A 20,960-nucleotide genomic window follows, 5' to 3' on the forward strand; every position below is an offset into this window, starting at 1 on the left:
AAGATGAATGCCTTTATCTTACTCAACACTTTCACACAATTTTCAAGCCGCAAAACAGCGTGAGTGAAGCACTCAAGAGATGATCATTCACCAAGCATGTTCTATGGGATCAATTCCAACATAATTCAAAATGGCTCATCACTCTGGGTATCCTGTCATAAATGTCTAGGCCAACAAAAAATGCTGCATTTTCTTTATAATACATGGATCACTGCAAACTAAAAGTATCTATTTTACATTCATTAATAAAAAAAGTATCTGTTCACTGCTACAGTCATGTCTTAAGTGCTGCACATATGCCTTCTTTCCAGTTATAATCTAAATACATGCAGGATGTTTTACAACTCCATATGAAGTTCAAAGGCCTGCAGAGAGAAGATACTCAACACAAAGTTTCACAAATGTAAGCATACAGACGTAGACGTACACTATACAGTATGTGCACCCATGCTCATGTTATTACATACAGAGACAGACAGATGTCTATACACACTGAGCAGAGTGGAGGAGGGGCATTGACTACAACTCTGATCGGAGATATACAAGTATCCTGTTTTTTTTTATACCGATTGTTTCTAGCAATTTATATATAGCACTTTTTATTTCCTGAAGCAATTTATATATAGCACTTTTTATTTCCTGCTGCATAGTTTTTAGTGTATTTTATTGCTATTAACCAATATGCACGGGTAACATTTGTTTGCAGTTAAAAGCATTCTGTAGAGTCTCTCTGCCCCTTTACCTGTTTAAAAACGTTCATTTTGTGGCTTTCTATAGTGTTTACTGTCTGTAGGCTTATAGCTTTAGTATTGGTCCTCATTCTCCCTCCCGGTTCGTGTCTTGATGTTATACTTGGTGGCTTTGCATTTGCCTGCCCCTACTGTAAATCTGATGTGGGACACTCCTCCCAGTCTAGTGTCATTAGCTCATTCTACCTAATACAGAGACCATTTGATAAGGCCTTCTGTTTCTCCTTTTTCCCTTTCAAAAAAAAAATACATGTTCTGACTGTGCTTCTCAAACATTTTGGAAATATAGAGTATATTTTAGAGTAACTAATTGCCTTAATATTGCTACAACTCAAGTGCTCTAGGTTGCACTGCATCTGAATTGTGTGTTTTAGCTGCTTTTCTGTATATATAGACTTCTATGTATATGTAGACTAGCTACATATTCTGCTGTATTACTGCCGCTTAAATAGTTTTTCAGTTGTGCACTTACCTTGCTTCATTTAAGATTTAAATTGCTAATTTTGTAGAGTTTTAATTGCATTTACTGTTTAGGACTACACACTCTAGTGTGTTAGCCTTTTCTGTGTTTATTTACTGTATTGCATTGTTTAGCCTGTTTCAACAAAAAAAAAAAAAATACTATCTTGTTTGCTCGTTTCCCACCTTTCGTAGCCAGTCCATATCCCCAGGCTTTGCTTCTCTCAGGACTTTATTTTCTGTGTTCAGAGCTATCCAGACCTTGCTGTGGTAGAGGGAAGTCCTACTGCTTTACCAGTGGGAGTGGTGAGCATTGTATTGCCTAACTAATGCTAGAGGAGTGGTTTCCAGCTCTGAAATTGTAATTTTATTAGCCTTTTTGGGCTGACTTCTATCCCTTTCAACTTTCTGGCTTAAAAACACGTGTGTTTGCACATTTTTTGCATCGTGCAGCACTGTGAGGCTACAGTTAAACTATTCCTGGTTCCAGAAAGTCTGCTCTTCAAATTTTCCCTTGGAACTAGCTGGTTTCTCAGTAGTAGCACTAAAATCTGAACCCCTGTGACTAGCACTTGCTCTAGAACCTGCCGGAAAGCACTAAGAAGCCTGAAACTGATACAAGCACAAAACTCTCCTTGTCAATAATGCAAAGGTACGGGAAAACAGCTCAAACTTTACAAAAAAAAGTACCTAAACAGGCATATCCAAGGGTCAGCTTCCGGTGATTTCTCCTGTCCACCCTGGTGAATCTGGGCATACTGGGGCAATGCGGCAACTGCCTCATGTACACAGACAATCCTCTCCTCCTACCACCCAACACTACAACCTGTGAGAGATCCACTTACATAGCCAAACTGGAAGCAAAGCTCTCTCCAGCCAAGATTGTGCAAGACGGTCAAGAGGAGAAGGTTAACACCTGCACTACACCTCAAGCAACTCATAGCCCTTCAAAACCCACACCATCAACACCCACACATAGCAACACTAAGCCCACATATGCGGAGGCCCTTAACATTAACCTGCCCAAGCAACAAGGACCTCCAAAGCTGAATCGCAAACTAACACCAGTCACAACCAAAGTGACACATAGCTCACAACACCAGTGTGCCACCCAACAGCAGCCCCTACGGCAAGACAATGTACCCAACACTTAGTTATAGGTGACTATAGTCCGGCACACTGATGTTCCACTCACCAGGCTGAACAAGGAGAAAATTACAGTCAGCTGCCTGTCTGGTGCCAGGATCCGACACAACACATGTACTCAAGTCACTCCACAACAAGTACAAATACGACTCTGTCATTGTCCATACTGGAGTGAATGACTTGAGACGTACCTCCCTGGACTATATGAAAAGAGACATGGAAGAGCTCTTGGAACATGTGGCCCAGGCAGGTATGACCCTAGCCCTGAGTAGCATCCTGCTTTCGCCCAGAATGATACCACAGTACAAGGACAAAATGATTGACTTCAACAATTAGCTAAGCTTCTGGTGTCAAAGGGGATCCAGTATCCGTCTGCCTGGGAAAACATGATCGACAAACCACGATGCTTTGCCAGAGATGGTCTGGACCCGTCACCCCTGGGATTCAGGTTACTGGCCAAAGCTCTTGCCACCCCTATAGTGCCTTTTTTAGGCAAGGTTCAAAGGATAAAACCACCACCGTAACAGCTACAAGCATGCAAAATCTGAAGGTAATGCTACTCAATGCTAGAAGTCTAAACCTCAAAATGCACTCTCTCGAGGCACTCCTAAAAATGGAGAACATTGATATCTGTGCAGTAACAGAGACCTGGGTCAAGGCTCCAGAGAGCACCCCTGCAATACCAGGTTGCAACTCTTACCACACTGTTCGGCCACAAAACCAAGACCGAAACACTAAAGGTAGAGGAGTGTCCATATTCACCAAGGATATTTACACCTCCAGGCTAGTTGAACAACACAATGCATCTGAAATTCTCCAGGTGCAACTAACACTAGGTAAGACTGCAATCCAAATTGTAGCTTGCTAGAGATCCCCCACCATGCCCCAAGATTCTCACTACACCTTTCTAAACATACTGGAAAATATTAAGATACAACCAAACACACTAATACTAGGTGATTTTAACTACCCTGCCATTAACTGGGAAAACTACTCGGGTACCATCTCCTTTTCCCAACGGTTCTTGGAATTCATAAATTCCAACGCCCTGGATCAACTAATCCATTGTCCCACCAGGGGCTCCAATATCCTAGACTTGGTCATTACCAACATGGGAGATGGATGCTCCACACCAGTGGTCACCCCCTCATTGGCCAGGTCTGACCATAAGCAAGTCACCCTTGACATCCACATCCCACCCCCACCCCCCCCAGTAAGGAAACCTCCTTAAAAAACTTCTCCAAAGCCAACTACATGCTACTGAAGTCAGAAGTGACAAACTTCACGACACCCATGCAGATGGGATCTGAAAGTTCGACTGCAGAATCCTACACTAAGGCACTGTACGAGCACATCCACTCGTGCATGAATCGTGCCATTCCAAATAAAACAAAGATGCTCTTCTCCAAAAAAATGAAGCCAATCTGGTGGTCCCCTGCTACAAAACAAACTATACAACAGAAGGAAGAAAATGTTGCAGAAAAGAGGAAAATCCCAGGATGCAAAAAACTCCCTCACCAGCCTCAGTAAGAAGCTGAGATCCCTCAAAATCTAGTTACGAAAATAAAATTGCCAAAGATTCCAAAGACAACCACAAGGCATTCTATAGTTATGTCAAGAATCTAAATGGCAATGCTCAGATCTGCTCTGAGCTACAACTGAATGGCATTAAATATACTGATCAAGGATATTGCCAATATTCCTGGCAGATTGATTTAGTGCCAATTTCACCTCCTAAAGGGCCCATCTCAATACCAAAAGATTGTCAAATTCCGATAATCACGGCCACACAGGTAGAAACTGCACTCTCCAAAGCTAAGAATACAGCATCCATGGGACCAGATGACATCTCAGGATGTGTACTACATGAACTACAAAATGAACTGGCACCTCACCTAAGTGTCATGTTTAATCATAGCCTTGCCTCAGGATTCATGCCCACCGAGTGGCACACAGCTACATTTATCCCACTCCACAAGGGGGGATCTGCCATGGATCCCGGGAACTACCATCCCATCAGTCTAACAAGCCTGATCTGCAAGGGCATGGAACACATTATCATGGAACTTATAAACAAAGACATTGGCAACCTTCAAACACTGGACCCCACCCAGTTTGGGTTTGTGAAGGGCTGACCCTGTCTCCTGAATCTGACTGACTTCTTTGAATCAGTCTTCAGAGCTGTGGACGATGGTAAGGCAGTCCACACAGCCTATCTGGACCTAGCCAAGGCCTCTGACAGCATCCCCCACTCTGGAATCATAGATAAACTTACTAAGCTGGGCATAAATCCATACGTCACTCGATGAGTTGCCAACTGGCTTACTGACAGAACCCAGACTGTATAAGTAGCAGACTACAAATCCAGCTCCAGACAAGTGGAGTACCTCAGGGTTCAGTCCTGGGACCACTCTTGTTTGGCATCTACTTCTCTGAAGTACAGGCCAACACTAAGGGACTCTGGCTAACAAAGTTCGCAGATGACTGCAAACTGGGAGCCATTATTGAATCCCCAAATGATGTGGATATTCTGCAAAAGGGCCTTACAGAAACAGATGCCTGGTGCCAGACCCATGGGGGCTCAAGCTTAATGCCAAGAAATGTATAGTTATCCCCTTTAGAAAAAAACATGTACCCATGAATTACCACATAGGTGTCAGTACACTAAACATCGAAAGTGTAATGAGAGACTTGGGGACACAGGTGAACACAGTGGTCTCACTTTCGATAACCACATCGCCACAACAGTCAGGAAATCCTTCTATGTGGCACACCTCATCATAAAGGGCTTTTCATCCAGAAAAAAGGAGGTCATTGCCCCACTGTACTCATCCCTCATTAGACCCATTATAGAGTATAATGCCCTGTTTGTATGTACCTCAAGACATCTGCAACAGCTGGAAAGGCCACAGAAATACCTTACTAAAAGAAACACAGGCTTAAAGCAGATGCCATATGCTGACAGTCTAAAAAAAACTCCAGCTATATTCTGTGGCATATCGTCTACTCAGAGGTGATCTCTGCTTAACATACAAGGCCATGTCAAACCCTGAGCTGTTGGACATGCTCCACTTAAAGAAATCCCAATCCCTCAGAGCCACACACTCCAGGGATCTAAACCTTGTCATCACAATGAACAAAACATGCTGGAGGGATAGGTTCCTGACCCAGAGTCTCCCCATACTCTGGAATAGACTACCCATACATGTCGAGCAGAGCGCCTCATTGGCCCTCTTCAAAAGGAACCTTGATAACTGGATGGGAGATAGGAAATTCACCCCGGGGATCATATCAGTCGTCCTACTAGACAGGGGTCCAGAGAAGTAAATATTGTGGAAAGAAATATCCAGGGAATTGTTATGGCTAGGCTTCTATAGGCCCTAGGGCCGATAGCCTAGTACCAACCTATGAACCTATATCGGCATGCAATGTTGACCAGTGCATTCTGCACACAGTTTCAAGACTTCACTGTGGCATTCCCATTAACCCTTTGAAAAGGTTAAGCTGTCTCTGGTGCCACAGGGATGTAGCCCTGATTGTATCAAAAGTAACCCATGAGCAATTAGTGCACAAGTGTTGCTGGGGAGGGACAAAAGGTGAGAGGCCACTGTCCGCTAACCAGTCTACTTCAGATGGAACACAGTGGTGCCAGTCTGAGTGACTAACACCTGGTGCAGGATGGGACAGGCAGTAGGAGGAAGGGCTGATGAGAAAAGCACCGACTTACCATGCAGCATGTGCACTATAGATAGAGACTCTGCATGCAAGTGTAAACATGTGTATGTCTGATCCCACTTAAACTACCAGATTCCTTAACTTTGTTGGGATTAAGTTACCATTCAAGAAGCCTAATCAACAGCAAATACCTGCAAACCCTTGCTCACAACTGCCAGCCATACAAGACTGACAGGTCCAATTAGGCAAGCTGTTCATGAAAGGGGAGACCCTCATGTCATAGGGTGGAATGCTAACTGGCTGTTCTATGATGAAGGGAATTAAAAGGGGTTAAGTAGGACAAGGGGTAGATGGATGGTCAATGCTAGGAAGGACCATAGATAAAACCTTTTAAAAGTACACCAACATTATGAACGGAGATGGTCAAAGTTTTTCCCCTTACTGGAACAATCCTTGTTATATTGCAAGTGAGAGGTGTAAGTGTACATCACCTTTCACATTACACAGCAAAAAATCAGTTAGTCCTGAGACTCTAGGTTTATTACACCAGGGGCAAGGGTAAAAGAAAGGAAGACCTACAAATACTTCACCAATGTAGGCCTTTTCTTTGTCAAGAATCTTGATCCAGGCAGACTGCTACAAAAGGGGTAGTAACATTTCGTGCAAACCCAATCAATACGTATACTGACAAAACTGAAAAGCACAGAAATGCCATCAAAGGTAAGAAGAAGCCAAAGTGTACTGATCTTTTTATAAACATACAATGCACTCTGGGATGAGTATACCCATAAACTCAGATGCAACCTGTAAAAGGTCAGATGCTCCCAGAATGAGTTCACTAGGTTTTATCGCTTGCAGCTCAAATAAATAAAGGATAATCAGCATTACGTGTTCCAAGCACTCTCACACGAGAACGAAGGATCAAGCTCAGGTGCGTACTTGTTAGACCCATCAAACCCCGGGCGTCCTGGAAGTGTATAGCTGCAAATCTCTTCTAGGTGTGAACACTCATCTTTCAGATTAATCTCCCAGAAGTGCAGGGTGTTGTCATCCAGCATGGACAGAAGCTGGCCCTACAAAAGGGAAACAAAGGAAAACATGGTTACTGCACAGCCTGACAGGACATACATCAGGAATGTTCTATTCAATCCCCCCCCCAAACCATTTTAAATGACACTGATCTATGCTAACTACATCATATTACAGCAGACATATTTTAGAGAGAGAGAGAAAAAGTAAATGGCATAAACAATGACTCACAGACTTTGGGAAAATGAAAGCATACCAAGTCATCAATTTGCCAGAAATAAAATGGGGGGGGCAAAACTCAGCTTATCACTTGCACTTCAGACACAATCACAGATTCAGCAATTAAAAAAAAAAAGCTGATTTCACACATTACAATACAAATTGGAGTTTCCTTGTGTTTACACATACGAGGCTAGCCAATCCCTCCAATGACAGGGCATAAGTTGGGGGGAGGGGGGTTTGCTGTTCTGTAAGGGGACAGTAATTGTATTTAAAAAGAAATAGCATGGGGACATCATTAAAACTATTCCTAGATTCCTGAAATGTTACTAGTGTTTATTCGCCCATTAATCCTTCTCCACCTCCATTATCTCACTGAAAATTATCCACCACCAAACATCTAAAAATGCTGTACCTACATACAGCCACCTTCAGACCCTTTACTCTTTCCAATTACTTAACCTATCAATACTGCCTGTCAAACACTTTCTCTACTCCTACTAGCTTTTTCCCCTTTCTAACCCTCTCAACACTCAGTAATAGTCCCAGACCTCTACAACTCCACTCGAATAGGATACTTTTGCATATAAATATGTATGGATAAACCCCACATCCCAAATAAGCATCAAATATGACAAACTAATAACTAAACTCTCAAAAACTTTGTTACACCTATCACAGATAAAACTCAGTGGTGATATTCACCCAAATCCAGGCCCCACGCCTGATCAACAATCCATCTACCCATCACAGCGGTACAGTACAATACCTACATCCCCCTAAATGGATCAAACCTATTGCGCCTTTAATATGAATCTTAGAAGCATAGTAAATAAAACACATGATCTCCATGCCAATCTTTCACACAACTTCCCTCAATATTGCAGTACTGAGAGACATGGCTTCAACCACAAATGAAATTCTTCCCCCAGGGTATAACAGACAAGACTACACAAATGAGGTGGTGTGGTATAGCCATTTATAAGAAATGGCAAAATAAAACTCCTTGAACATCCCAGACCTTAACAATAGAGATGCTGGTTACAAAACTAAAAATAAACCCGAACACAAAACCATTATCTTCCTGGCAATAACGTCAGTATAATAGAGGAATTTCTCCAATGGACATCACTAACATTCCCCAGGAAACCTTTATAATGGGTGACCAACAGAGATTGGTTCTCCTGTAAATCTGAAAACCCCTCTAACTTCATAAACCCACACAGCTTTACTTAAATTATATAATCAGCTACCAGAATAATCAAAACCACCAAAAGTCAGTCCATACTGGATTGGATCTTAATATACCATGCCATTCACTCCAATCAGTCTGCCTCCCTGATAGCATTAGTGATCATCTCCCTACTCTTAACACGTCTTATTCCAACCAGAAACCCTACTTATCGACAAATTCAAAACAAAAAAGTATTCAACCCTTTAACATAACTCTATCCTGCAACTCTACAACTGGTTCCACTTAAGACTCTACCCTAGATAATGCCATGGACTACTTTATTATGTACGTCAAGGAAGGTAGTATTAATCTAGATGCTTGCACAACTATAAGTGAAATTAAATTATGCTACTTGGCTGTCGAAAAATAGTAAACAGCTGCTCAAAGAAAGCAAGCAAGCTTGGGCTCTTTGGCATATAAATAAAACTCAAACCTCTTGACAACTTTGAAATCAGGCCAAAACCCAGATAAAACTAGACAAGAAACCTACTACAGTGAAATTCAAGCAAAAGCATGATAACCCACAAATTCTTGTCTACCAGAAATGAACTCCTCCAGCCTCGCCAACCATCAGTACCAACCCCTTTAACCACAGACAGACTGCATAGCTACACAATTTGACACATTCTTTACAAACTCCATACCACCTCTCACCAATAACTATGACAATACTCCCATTACTATCCCCACACTACCCAAGTAAAATGATACATTCTCCCTTAATCCTATTCCAACCAATAGCATAAAAAACTACTTCAGAAACGAACCTAAAACTCTAGCAGCAGACAGCCTCCTCGCAGAATTCCTTAAACCCCATTTCCATCTTGATTAATTGCTCAATCAGCAAACAGTACATTCCTGTAAACTGGAAAATATTTTGAATCATCCCACTACATAATAGATTCATAGGTGTGTACTAGGCTAATGGCCCTGGAGCCTGACAGTCTGACTTGGAGTCAGTTTTCACACTGTTGGTTGCACCTGTGAGCCAGTTTGCAACCCACCTAGTGATACAGGATTGATGCCTAGCTTATGAGTTTTTCTGTGATTACTGAATGGGGAATGGTATCAAAGGCCTTTGCCAGATCAAGGTAGGCTGTATGAACCACCTTGCCCTCATCCACAGCGCTGGTGACTGGCTCAAAGTCAACCAGGTTGAGCAGCCATGATCTACCCTTCACAAAACCAAACTGTGTGGGATCCAGAGTTTGGAGATTCCCTATATCCTTGTTTATTAGGTCCATGATGATGCGTTCCATAATTTTGCATTTCAGACTAGTCAGGCTAATAGGACAATAGTTCCCAGGGTCTGTAGTCACTCCTCCTCTGTGAGGAGGGATGACTGTAGCAAGTGCACTATTCGGTAGGGACAAAGCCTGAGGTGTGGCTGGGATTGAACAGGGCACACAGGTGAGGTGCCAGTTCACTCTGTAGTTCATGTAGATGTCAGGTCCCATAGAAGCTGTATTCTTGGTCTTGGACAGTGCTGTTTTAACCTGTGCAGGAGTAATACTGGGTGCCTGGCAATCTACTGGTATTGTGGCTGGTCCCTTGGGGGGAGGGTAAAGTTGGCACTGAATCTGTCAGCCAGTATATTGGCAATATCTGTTGGCTTGGTATAGGAGGTACCATTGTGCAGCAGCTCAGAGCAAATCTGGGTATTGCTATGGAGAATCTTTACACAACTATAGAAGACCTTGTGGTTGTCTTTACTATCTGCTGCAATTCTGTTTTCATAGCTAGCTTTAGGAGGATTTGATGAGGGATCTCAACTTTTTGAGGCCAAGGGAGTTTTTCCAGTCTTTGGACTTCCTTATTCCGCATCAGTTTCCTCCTCCTGTTGTAGAGTTTAGGGCAGGGGACCACCAGATTGGCTTCCTTTTTTTTTTGGAGGAGAGCGTCTCTGTTCTATTGGGTATGGTGAGATCCATGCATTTGTGGACATGTTTGTACAGTGCATTGGTGTATGATTTGGTGATCATACAAGTGATCTGCATTGGCAAGGGTGCCATGAAGTTAGCCACCTCTGTTTTTAGGAGCCCAAAGTTAGCTTTGGAGAAGTTTTTCATGGTGGTTACCTTTGCAGGAATGGTGGGAGGGATGTGGATTTCCAAGGTGATTAGTTTGTGGTCAGATCTAACCAACGAGGAGCATCTAATAAACGTTGACTATTGGTGTAGAACGGCAGTCGCCCATGGCAGCAATGACCAGGTCAAGGATGTTGCTACCTCTAGTGGGGGTAAGAACGAGATGGTCCAGGGCATTGGAATGAATTCCAGGAAACATTGGGCAACTGTATTGGTACATTAGTAGTTCTCCCAGTTAACGGAAGGGTAGTTGAAGTCTGAGAGTGTTAGGGTGGACCCTAATATTCTCTAGGGTGCTTAGGAATGAGGAGTGCAAGTTTTGGGACATGGTTGGGGACCTACAGCAGGCTATGACCTGAATCACTGTCTTACCCAATGTTAGCTGCACCTGAAGTATCTCAGATGCATTATGTTGGGGTACCAGTCTGGAGGTGGGCACATCCTTTATGAATATGGAAACACCACCGCCTTTGGAGCTTTGGTCCAAGTTCTGGGGCCGAAAGGTTTGCAATGAGTTATAGCCTGGTGTAAGCTCCCCCTATCCTTACTAACCTAAAGAAATCGGATTTAACAAAACCTGAAGCTTGCTACAACAAAATAGCCAAATTTGCTACAAACTCTCTACACAGATCCCTTCACCACTTTGCCCTTCAACTCAATTGGTTAGAACTGCCCCACTATCTAACCTACACACAGCTCACCACTGCCCACAGGCTGATACACCACCCCAATAATACATCTGCTCTCCAAATTCTGCTCCTTCAACACACCAGCACTCATGTCCTCCGGTCCTCATACAAATCACTATTACCGGTACGATTATCAAACTTAGTAATTTATTACTCTCTCTATTCCAATTATGTCTCCAAACTTTGGAACAGTATCCCTCAACATAATACTAACCTAACCCACTTAAAAAAATATATATATTCAAGACTCACCTGAACAATTGGATATGCGCTTACTCTTGCCCTGGCTAGACATTTTACTTGTATTTATTTTCCATACCTTATTGCCCATCACATGTAATTATATATTCTCCCCCCAAAGAATCCTCATATCTCCACAGTGCATAACGTAGCCTACAAAAAACCCAGAATTATCCCCCTTCACCTCCTCACCCTACCTAGCATAACCTCAAGTCAGCTCTCAACCAATCTCCAAAATGAGGCACACTAGCCCTCAATGTGGAACAAATGGGCAAAATGTGGAACACATACTAATGGCTTACTAACAACTTCAGCTAGGAAGGTCATAGGATGGTTAACATATGCTGGTTTTACTTATAAGGAAGATCTTTTAATGGATTAATAAGATTCATTTCGGTTTACCATGGATTTCACTTAAAAGGTTCCCAGCACTGAGTGCCTTACAGACCCTTTCAATGTTGAACTTCAAGGAACAAACTTTAAGACCCCAAATGAGGTACATTCCTCGTAATGAGGTACACTTGAGAGGTATGCCTCCAATGCTACATACTTCTTTCCTCATCTAGAAATCCTTGTACTACTATAACTACTCAGCTAACAATATCTCCTTCCCTCTGTACTTCAATATTCTCTAGCTCAAGTCTCCACCTGTCCCTTTCCTCACACACACACTTTCTCTTTACTTATTTTCTGATGCCTCTTTCCCCATACTATATTTTTCACTCCTCTCTCTCTCATCATCTGCCTATTCTATACCTATTAATCAAGGTTTTTTTGTATTGGTATATGTAATTAATGAATGTACTGTTTATCAATATGCCATTATGGACTCCTCCTAATGGTATTACACTGCTATTCAACTAATTCTTTGAACTAGCATATATATGCATGACTGTAGCGTTCAAAGGTTCTATGGTCTTTATCTTATGTTGTTACACTAATGTACTATACTTATGTACTTCAATGTAATAAATGTTGAATGTTATTGGAACTTTTCTCCTCTGCTCTCTGCTAAAAATGGACTTTCCTGGTAAATTAGAAGTTATGTACCTACCATAACGTTCCATGTTAGTTGTCTTCTTCTCGCCTTCTTTCTTGCTGGATGGGTTCGGAACCGATCCTCGGCTCTGACTCGGCCACTCTAAAAGCTCGAGAGCTAGTTCCACCGGCTCGAGGCTCCCCTATATCCCACAATGCTAGGCGGTAACTCCTCAGATCTCGTTTGAAAGCTAAGCCCAGCAAGGAAATTCCATAAAAGGAACAAAAGAAAAACTCCTCAAGGTCTGTCCAGGCTAGGGGGAAGGAGGGTGGGACGCAAGAAAGAAGGCGAGAAGACAACTAACATGGAACGTTATGGTAGGTGCATAACTTCTAAATGTTAAGTTGTCAATCTCGCCTTCATTCTTGCTGGATGGGACCGCGTCCCTAGCACCTTATCCCGGGTGGCCTATCGGAACAGACTCTTGAGTACAGTGGAACCAAAGTTGGCTCGGTCTCTAGAGGCCAAGTCCAACTTATAATGAGAAATGAAGGTATGGGGAGAAGCCCAAGTAGCTGCAGAACAAATAGAATCAATAGGCAGCCTATCTTGGAAAGCTATAGAAGTGGCTAAAGCTCTAGCTGAATGAGCCCTGGGTTTGGATGGCAATTGTTGATGTCTGATCTCATACACAAGGGTAATCAACGAAGTAAGCCATCTAGAGAGAGATACTTTACAAATTGGAAGGCCCAGTCTACCTTCTGCATAAGAAACAGTTGATCAGACTTCCTGAATTGTTTGGTCCTGTCTAAATAGTACCTAAGTTGGTGATGAACATCTAAAAAGTGTAACTTTTGTTCTGACCTATTGGAATAATTAGGGAAGAACACAGGAAGTTCAATGGTTTGATTCAAATTTGCCAGTGAAGCTGCCTTGGGCAAAAAGGACGGGTTAGTACGCAAGGACACCCTATCCTTATGAAACACAAGATAAGGGGGACGACTACACAGAGCATGGAGTTCAGAGACTCTTCTAGCTGAAGTGATAGCTACTAAAAAGAGTGTTTTCCAAGACAGTAACTTTATTGAACATGAAGCCGCAGGTTCAAAGGGGGGAAGAATTAAGGACGCCAGAGCCAAGTTGAGATCCCATTGAGGAGGAGGATCCCTGATTGGTGGTTTGAGGAGAAAACTCCTTTAAAAAGGCTTTGCAGAGTTTGTGAGACATAATGGAGGACTCTGAGACTCCAACATGAAAGTTCGATATTGCTGCCAACTGAACTTTGATGGTAGACGGGGACGAACCTGAGTGGAAAAGTTTGGCTAGAAAGTCTAGAACTGATTGAATGGAAGCAGTAAAAGGATCTATATTCTTTGACTGCGCCCAATACGAAAAACGTTTCCACTTGCTATGATAAATCTTCCGAGTGGAAGATTTATGAGAGGCTATCAAAATATCTCTGAGCGAGATATCAGAGGAAGCCTGGCTAGAGTTGGAATTGGAGGAACCACGCTGTGAGGTTCAGAGAAGGGAGGGAGTGGTGCAACTGACCCGACTGATGGGTCAAGAGGTCTGGAACTGGGTCCAGATGCCAAGGTTGCTCCAACAGATAACGGTGAAGAAACGGGAACCAAACCTGTCGAGGCCAGTAAGGGGCAATAAGGATCATGGAAGCTTTCTGAGCGATGGCTTTCTGTATTAGCTGAGATATCAGTGGGAAGGGAGGAAAGGCATACAGAAGTCCCCGGGGCCAATCGTGTACTAGAGCGTCTCTGCTGGGGTGGCCTGGTTGGGGAAAGAGGGTGAAGAAATCGTCGCACTTGCTGTTTTGGGGAGTAGTGAAAAGGTTGCAGCAAGGCCGGCCCCACTTTCGAAAAACTTTCTCCAACACTGAATTCTTCAGAGACCACTCGTGAGGCATGAGAATAGCTCTGCTCAATTTGTCTGCAATCACATTGGACTTCCCGGGAATGTGCGTTGCTAACAGAAACCGCTGAGAAGAAATCGCCCATTGCCACAGTCCGAGTGCCTCTCGACATAGGGGGTAAGATCTGGTTCCGCCTTGTTTGTTGATGTACCACACTACAGACATATTGTCTGTCTGAATTGCTATAGTTCCCATGGGAAGAGAGTCTTGTAAGGCTTGCAACGCTAGAAGCACTGCTCTCATCTCTAGGACATTTATGTGCAAGTGGCACTCGAAAGGTTGCCACATGCCTTGGACCGTCCTGCCCTGGTAATGCCCCCCCCACCCGATCAGGGAGGCGTCCGTTGTCACTGTAGCAACCGGAGGGGGAGGGACGAAAGGTCTCCCTAGGTGGAGCTGGGGAGATGTGATCCACCAAGAGAGATGATTCTTGCACGATTGAGTTATCCGAACAGGATGGGACATTGGAAGTCGTTGGAAAGACCATTGTGTGAAGAGCATCCATTGTAAAATTCTCATATGGAAGCGAGCTAATGGTAGAAGAGGGATGACCGCCGCCATAATCCCTAAAACCTTCAGGATCAATCTGGCTTTGACTTTGTTGCTCTGCAAGACGAGAGAGACCTGTCTGTGTATGTCTGCTATTCTCTGCTCTGAGAGTCTGGCTGACATGTTGACTGTGTCTAGATTTGCGCCTATAAAGGTAATAATACGACAAGGCGACAAGACAGACTTTTCGTAATTTATTGAAATGCCTAGTGTCTGACATGTGTGAAAGGTGTAGTCTCTGGCAAGAAGCAAAAGATGCTTGGTGGGGGCTGTAAGGAGCCAGTCGTCTAAATAAGGAAACACCTGGAATCCTTGTCTCAGATGAGAGGCGACCACTGCCATGCATTTGGTAAACACTCGGGGGGGCTGTAGTGAGACCAAAGGGCAGGGCTCTGAATTGGAAATGACTGGTTCCCAGCCTGAAGCGGAGGAATCTCCTGGAGCGTCGACTCATTCTGATGTGATAGTACGCATCCTGGAGATCTATCGAGCACATCCAGTTGTCCCGCCCCAAAAGGGGTAGAATGGACTGCAGTGTGACCATCCGGAACTTTGTTTTCTTGACAAACTTGTTGAAGTTGCTGAGATCCAAAATGGGTCTCCAGTCCCCTGTTTTCTTTGGAACCAAAAAGAATTTGGAGTAGATTCCAGATCCTGTTTGGTCTGCTGGAACTGGATGAATGGCTCTTTTTGCGAGCAGCTTTGAAACTTCTAATGCTGCTTGCTCCCTTTGACTGGGTGGAACGTCTGGAAGGGATTTTTTGGATTGCTTCGGAATGAAAAGGAATGGGATTCTGTAGCCTTCGGAAATGATAGACTGTACCCACTTGTCTTGAGTTAGGGATAGCCAGGCTTCTGGGTACAGCGACAATCTTCCCCCGACTGCCTCCGAAGGTGGACAGTCGGGCAACACCTCAGGGATGCTGAAAGGGCTTGTCGGAAAAGGATTCTCGACTGTCCTGATTCTGCGGGCCCCCTCTGCCTCTAGGACGGCGTCTACCATTATTGTTCCCCCCTCTGCCTCTGGAGGGGAATCGACTCTATGCATCAGGCAAATCTCCCTGAGATTGTTTGCGGAACCACATCTTTCTCCCCTTCTGGCCTTTGGGGTAAGGCCTAGAAGGAGCAGAAAAACGGACTCCGACGGCAGAGACAGTTTTGCCATCAGTCTCGCACCTAGTCAGGGTTTCCTTCACTTGAGGACCAAAAAGGGATGATCCGTCAAAGGGGGAATTAGTGAAGGACGCCTTGAAAGGGTCCGCAAAGTTACATAGCCGCATCCAGGCGTGCCGACGCAAGGCTACACCTGTACCTGCCGCTCTACTTGCTCCATCCGCCGCATATGAAAGGAGGCGCATGGAGGAGTTAGTTATAGAATTAAGGGTTGCCACAGAGTTCATCCTATCCTGAAAACCCACAGCTGTTGGGTCCTTTAACATTTCGCTCGCTTCCTTGAGTAAATCCCTCTGAAGACGAGTGAAATGACACAGGTAATTCAGCGAGCGCATAGTAAAGGTCGCCGACGAGAACATCCGCTTCCCGTACCTGTCCATCGACCTAGACTCCTTGTTAGGAGGATGAACAGGCACCGAAGGATCAGCTAACTCCTTCTTGGTGGCCGCAGCCACCACCACAGCATCAACAGAGACTCCTTTGGTTAAAAATTCCTTGTCCTTGGGGGCAGTGATAAATTTTGATGGTCTCCTGGGGGTGGGTTCCACTGAGTCAGGAGCCGCCCAGGCCTTCTTTGCCACCACTTGCATAAGGGGGTCAAAGGGAGGGGACACCCAGGAGGTGGAAGGGCGAGAGCCAAATGCCTCAAGATACACCGATTCATCCTCTGAAGGGTTGAGGGCTGGCCAATTCCCCCTCTGTTTTAAGATTTCGAGGATGTCTGCAAAGGAGACATCTTCAGAGGGGGAACGAGGGGAACCTTCAGAATCCTCTAAATCAGTGTCAGAGGTGACAGACTCAGGGGAGTCAATGTGCTTCCTCTTGCACTGCCTCTTCCTAGGGGGCTCTCCTGCCGGGTCAGGAGAGGCCTCGGAAGAGGAGGAGATCCCCACTGGGGAAACTTGAGGAGCTGGCTCTCTACGGTCAGGGATGAGAGTGTGAGTAGAAATCACCAAAGGCACCATGGAGGGAGGGGCGGAAGGAGCCGACTGTGGAGTTGAACCTGGTTCTAACACGCTCCTCATGACCTCGAAGGCTCCCCTGTCAGGCAGAGCCGGAGGCCTCCGCTCCGAAAAGCTGAAGACCTCCCCCGGCACCGACAGTGATGGCTCCGAGGCCGATGTCGGAGCCAAACTCACCAGCGCCGAAGCACCGAGAGGGAGAGCGGGGTCAGACAAGGGTCCGATGCCACTCACCCCCTCAGAGCCGACGAGGGAAGTCCGGCGCCGAGATTCTTCCAAGGAAGACATTGGAGCAGACAACGGCACCGAAGACAAGGGTATCTGTTCCGATGCCACCACAGTCTCGGGTCCGAGCCGCCCCGGCTCCGAACTCAGAAGAGTCAGAGGAGGAACATTTTGAGTAATGGGAATAGTTCTCGACTGTTGAGTCGGACTTTGAAGCATCTGGGCCAGTGCCTCGGACTTAAGAAGTCGACTCACTACTCTCTGAAGGTCATGATCCGATAGTCTGGAAGACCTAGAGGAGTGAGATCTATGGCTCCGTTCAGACAGCAAAGGTGATGCTGGAGCCGAATGAACGGAGCCGATAGATGGAGATCGGGACCTCTTTCTGGATGTCGGTTCCGACAATTTGATCGGAGCCAACTCAGTTATGTCTTCCTCAGCTCCGGCCAGAGCCGAGGAAATAGTAGGGGCATGCGTTCGAGATTCATCGGCTCCGGCCAGAGCTGATGTTCGAACAGCCTTTGGACCCCCAGAGGTCGGCTCGGAGACTGGAGCCGAAGGTCTGGAAGGCTTAGAGGGTTTCCCCGAGGATTGAGTCGAGGGACCCTCAGGCTTCAATAAACCCCTTAAAATGAGTTTATTTTTGCGCTCCTGCAGGACTCTAGGGCTGAAGCCATGGCAAACAGCACATGAGTCCTGCAGGTGCAAAGGCCCCAGGCAGTATACACAAGAAGTGTGACCGTCTGTCAGAGACATCTTCTGACAGCACGAGTCACACTTCTTGAAGCCTGAGACCTTCGATTCTTTGGACATGTCCAAAAACAAAGTCAAAGTGTAACCACAAACACACACACACAGATTACACTTGTAATATTTTTAAATTACAAATTAGTAATTAACTTAAAAATTAAAACCCTACAAAACACAACCACTCCAACTACTAAGGTAGGGAGGGAATAAAATTAGCAAATTTAGGAAAAAAAACTGGGGAAACTTGACTATAAAGGGGAGTAAACTACTTAACTTTGGAAACTATGAGGAAAGCTAACTTAAAAAGGGGGTCCATCTAAGATATTACTCAATATTTCAACTAACCTGACGAGCCGGTTGAAAAAGCACCTCGATCGCTGTAGCGGCAAACGAGATCTGAGGAGTTACCGCCTAGCATTGTGGGATATAGGGGAGCCTCGAGCCGGTGGAACTAGCTCTCGAGCTTTTACAGTGGCAGAGTGGCTCCGAACCCATCCAGCAAGAATGAAGGCGAGATTGACAACTTAACATCAAATGTTTTCCTTTATGTTTATTATTTAACAACGGTCAGCTTCTTATACTTTACAGAAACTGGACTACTTGCATTGTAATTGGTAGCAGACAGCAACATTTCTAACTAAAGGATAATGTGGCTACATGATTCTGTAAAAATACTGCTAAAAGGACTTAATAGAGGTCACAATGACCCAGTCACAGGAGAGAGAAACTAAAGCTTAGCACATATAATTGAGCAGAATGCAGACAGGGTAAATCAGCTCACAGAGATTCAAATGGATTAAGTACCAACACATTTTTCAACCAAAATTAATTCTAAGGAGATAAGGATGTTCAGCTTTCCTGATCACACAGACACCCAACATCAGCGATGTTGCTTCATTCCCTCATTTCCTAACCAACCCATTATTCTTGCATAGATTACACAGCAGATTCTTCCACCTACAAATTTTGTGCTGATACTTCCTGATGGTTTCCCTAACAAATGCGATATAGCCGACTGGGAATGCTACTACTTTCAACAACCTTTCAAGATTTTTAGTTTAACTGGAACAATACACACCTTGCTCTACTAATATTTTATCAGCCTAAGAATTCTACATATGTAGGATGTCTTAAGCCCTCTTGGACATCATTTAAAACTCTTCCAATGGCTATCATATAAACAGGACTTGAAACAAACAGAAGAGGAAGTCTTTTTAAATTATAGATGACTCATCTGAGCCCTGATCATCTAGACAAAGAGGCCTGAAAATGATCAAGGCTTATGCTTTTAACACTTAAGGTCACTCACTTCCATAGCTGGATATAACAATACGCACACTTTACCTTCAATATCAGGGGCATGGGTCAACACACAAATTCCAAACTTAAAATCCTACCACATGGATTTGACAATTTCTTTCTTGACATATGACATACAGAGGCAAGTGCTGCAGCAATTACCTGCTCAAACACTGAAAGGGTAATGTACACCAGCCCAACAATTTTATGAAAGTTTTACAGGCTTCCATAAAGATAAATGTAAATCCATTACCATTGGCTATTCCTATATTATCCATGAAGTAGTCAAAACAGTAGCAGAGGCTATTCTGTTTTGGAAAAACACAGACGATAAAATCATTCTAGGTGTGATAATAGGTTGTCTGTGGTTATTGGTCACCAGTCTCTTCAATGTCTTACCTCAGCCAACAAATCCAGTAAAATTACCACACAAAAGAAAAACAAAATTCTCTCCAGCCCTGATAATCTAATACAGGTACCATGTCAGACTACACCAGCAACAGTCATCTCTGTTCATGGTATGGGATCACTCAAACAAAAGCTCAACACTAACTGAGGAAGAAACAAAGTACTATCAATCAAACCTTAATTATACGCAACTGGTCTACTTTTTAACTATTAGACTTAACAGACAAGTTTAATGCTTCAACAAACTTTCATCAACATAATTGGCTCTAAGTAGATACAAAGAATTAAGGCTAAGACACTGTGGCTTTCAGAAGAAATTAAAGCATGAATGCATCAGAGAGACAAGCTTAGAAAACAAGCATCTCCATATTAAAACCCTGTAAGTTCTATGCATGCACTGTGAAGAAAGAAATTAAAGTGCAAAAGTGAAGGTTGCCTTCAATCTGGCCTTAAACAAAGCAACGTTTGCAGACGAATATCCTTGATGTTTGGTTGGAAAAACACTAATTCAGGTTACTAATGTTTGAAAAAATTATTCAAGTTACTAATCAAAAAAAGAAAATGCACCTCTGTCCTCTTCCAAATCTACCCACCCTTCATCTCAAATAAATTTGGTAAGTATGCTCTCAAAGCAGCCTTAACCATTTCATAATGGTCACACATCTTTCTAAAATTGAGTTATTCGACAACCATCTCAGTCTTACAGTTCTCCCCAGTCTCTACAACCTCAGTCTGCAAGTCCTTCAGCAAACTCTAGAGTACATCATTAGCACTGATAACATCTCACATAGTCTCAGTCTTGGTATGGATGAAGCATCCTACTTAATGCCCATACTTATTAAAATATGAATTAAGCAGTACTAGGTCCCCCAAAGCTGAAAAGAACTATACAAACTGGACCAAAACAAAGCACACGAGGAAGACTGAAATAGTAATGACCTGAGAACACTTCAGCATGAACTTACAGCATGAACTTACAGCACCATTATATCTGTTAATGAGTAAGTCGTACAAATATGGGGAAATTCCTCAGGATTGAAGACATGCACTTGTTAAATCTATTTTTTTAAGGGAAAGGGAAGTAGGACCCCCCCCCCCCCCGAGTCACAGACCCATACATTTACTTTCTTGCTGTGCAAAGATAATTGATTATATTGGATA

The 20,960-nt window shown here is 43.9% G+C and overlaps 1 protein-coding gene across 1 annotated transcript in view; it reads right to left on the reverse strand.

Moving 5' to 3' along the window:
* Window positions 1–20,960, reverse strand: part of LLGL1 (LLGL scribble cell polarity complex component 1) — a 668,031-nt gene that overhangs the window by 571,279 nt on the left and 75,792 nt on the right. The window contains exon 2 of the mRNA XM_044088928.1: window positions 6,969–7,102. Coding sequence (XP_043944863.1) covers window positions 6,969–7,102 — 134 coding nt within the window. The remainder of the gene's footprint in view (window positions 1–6,968; window positions 7,103–20,960) is intronic.

The sequence above is a fragment of the Protopterus annectens genome, chromosome 12.part0, assembly GCF_019279795.1.
Source record: "Protopterus annectens isolate FY-2018-M chromosome 12.part0, PAN1.0, whole genome shotgun sequence".
Taxonomy (NCBI): domain Eukaryota; kingdom Metazoa; phylum Chordata; order Ceratodontiformes; family Protopteridae; genus Protopterus; species Protopterus annectens.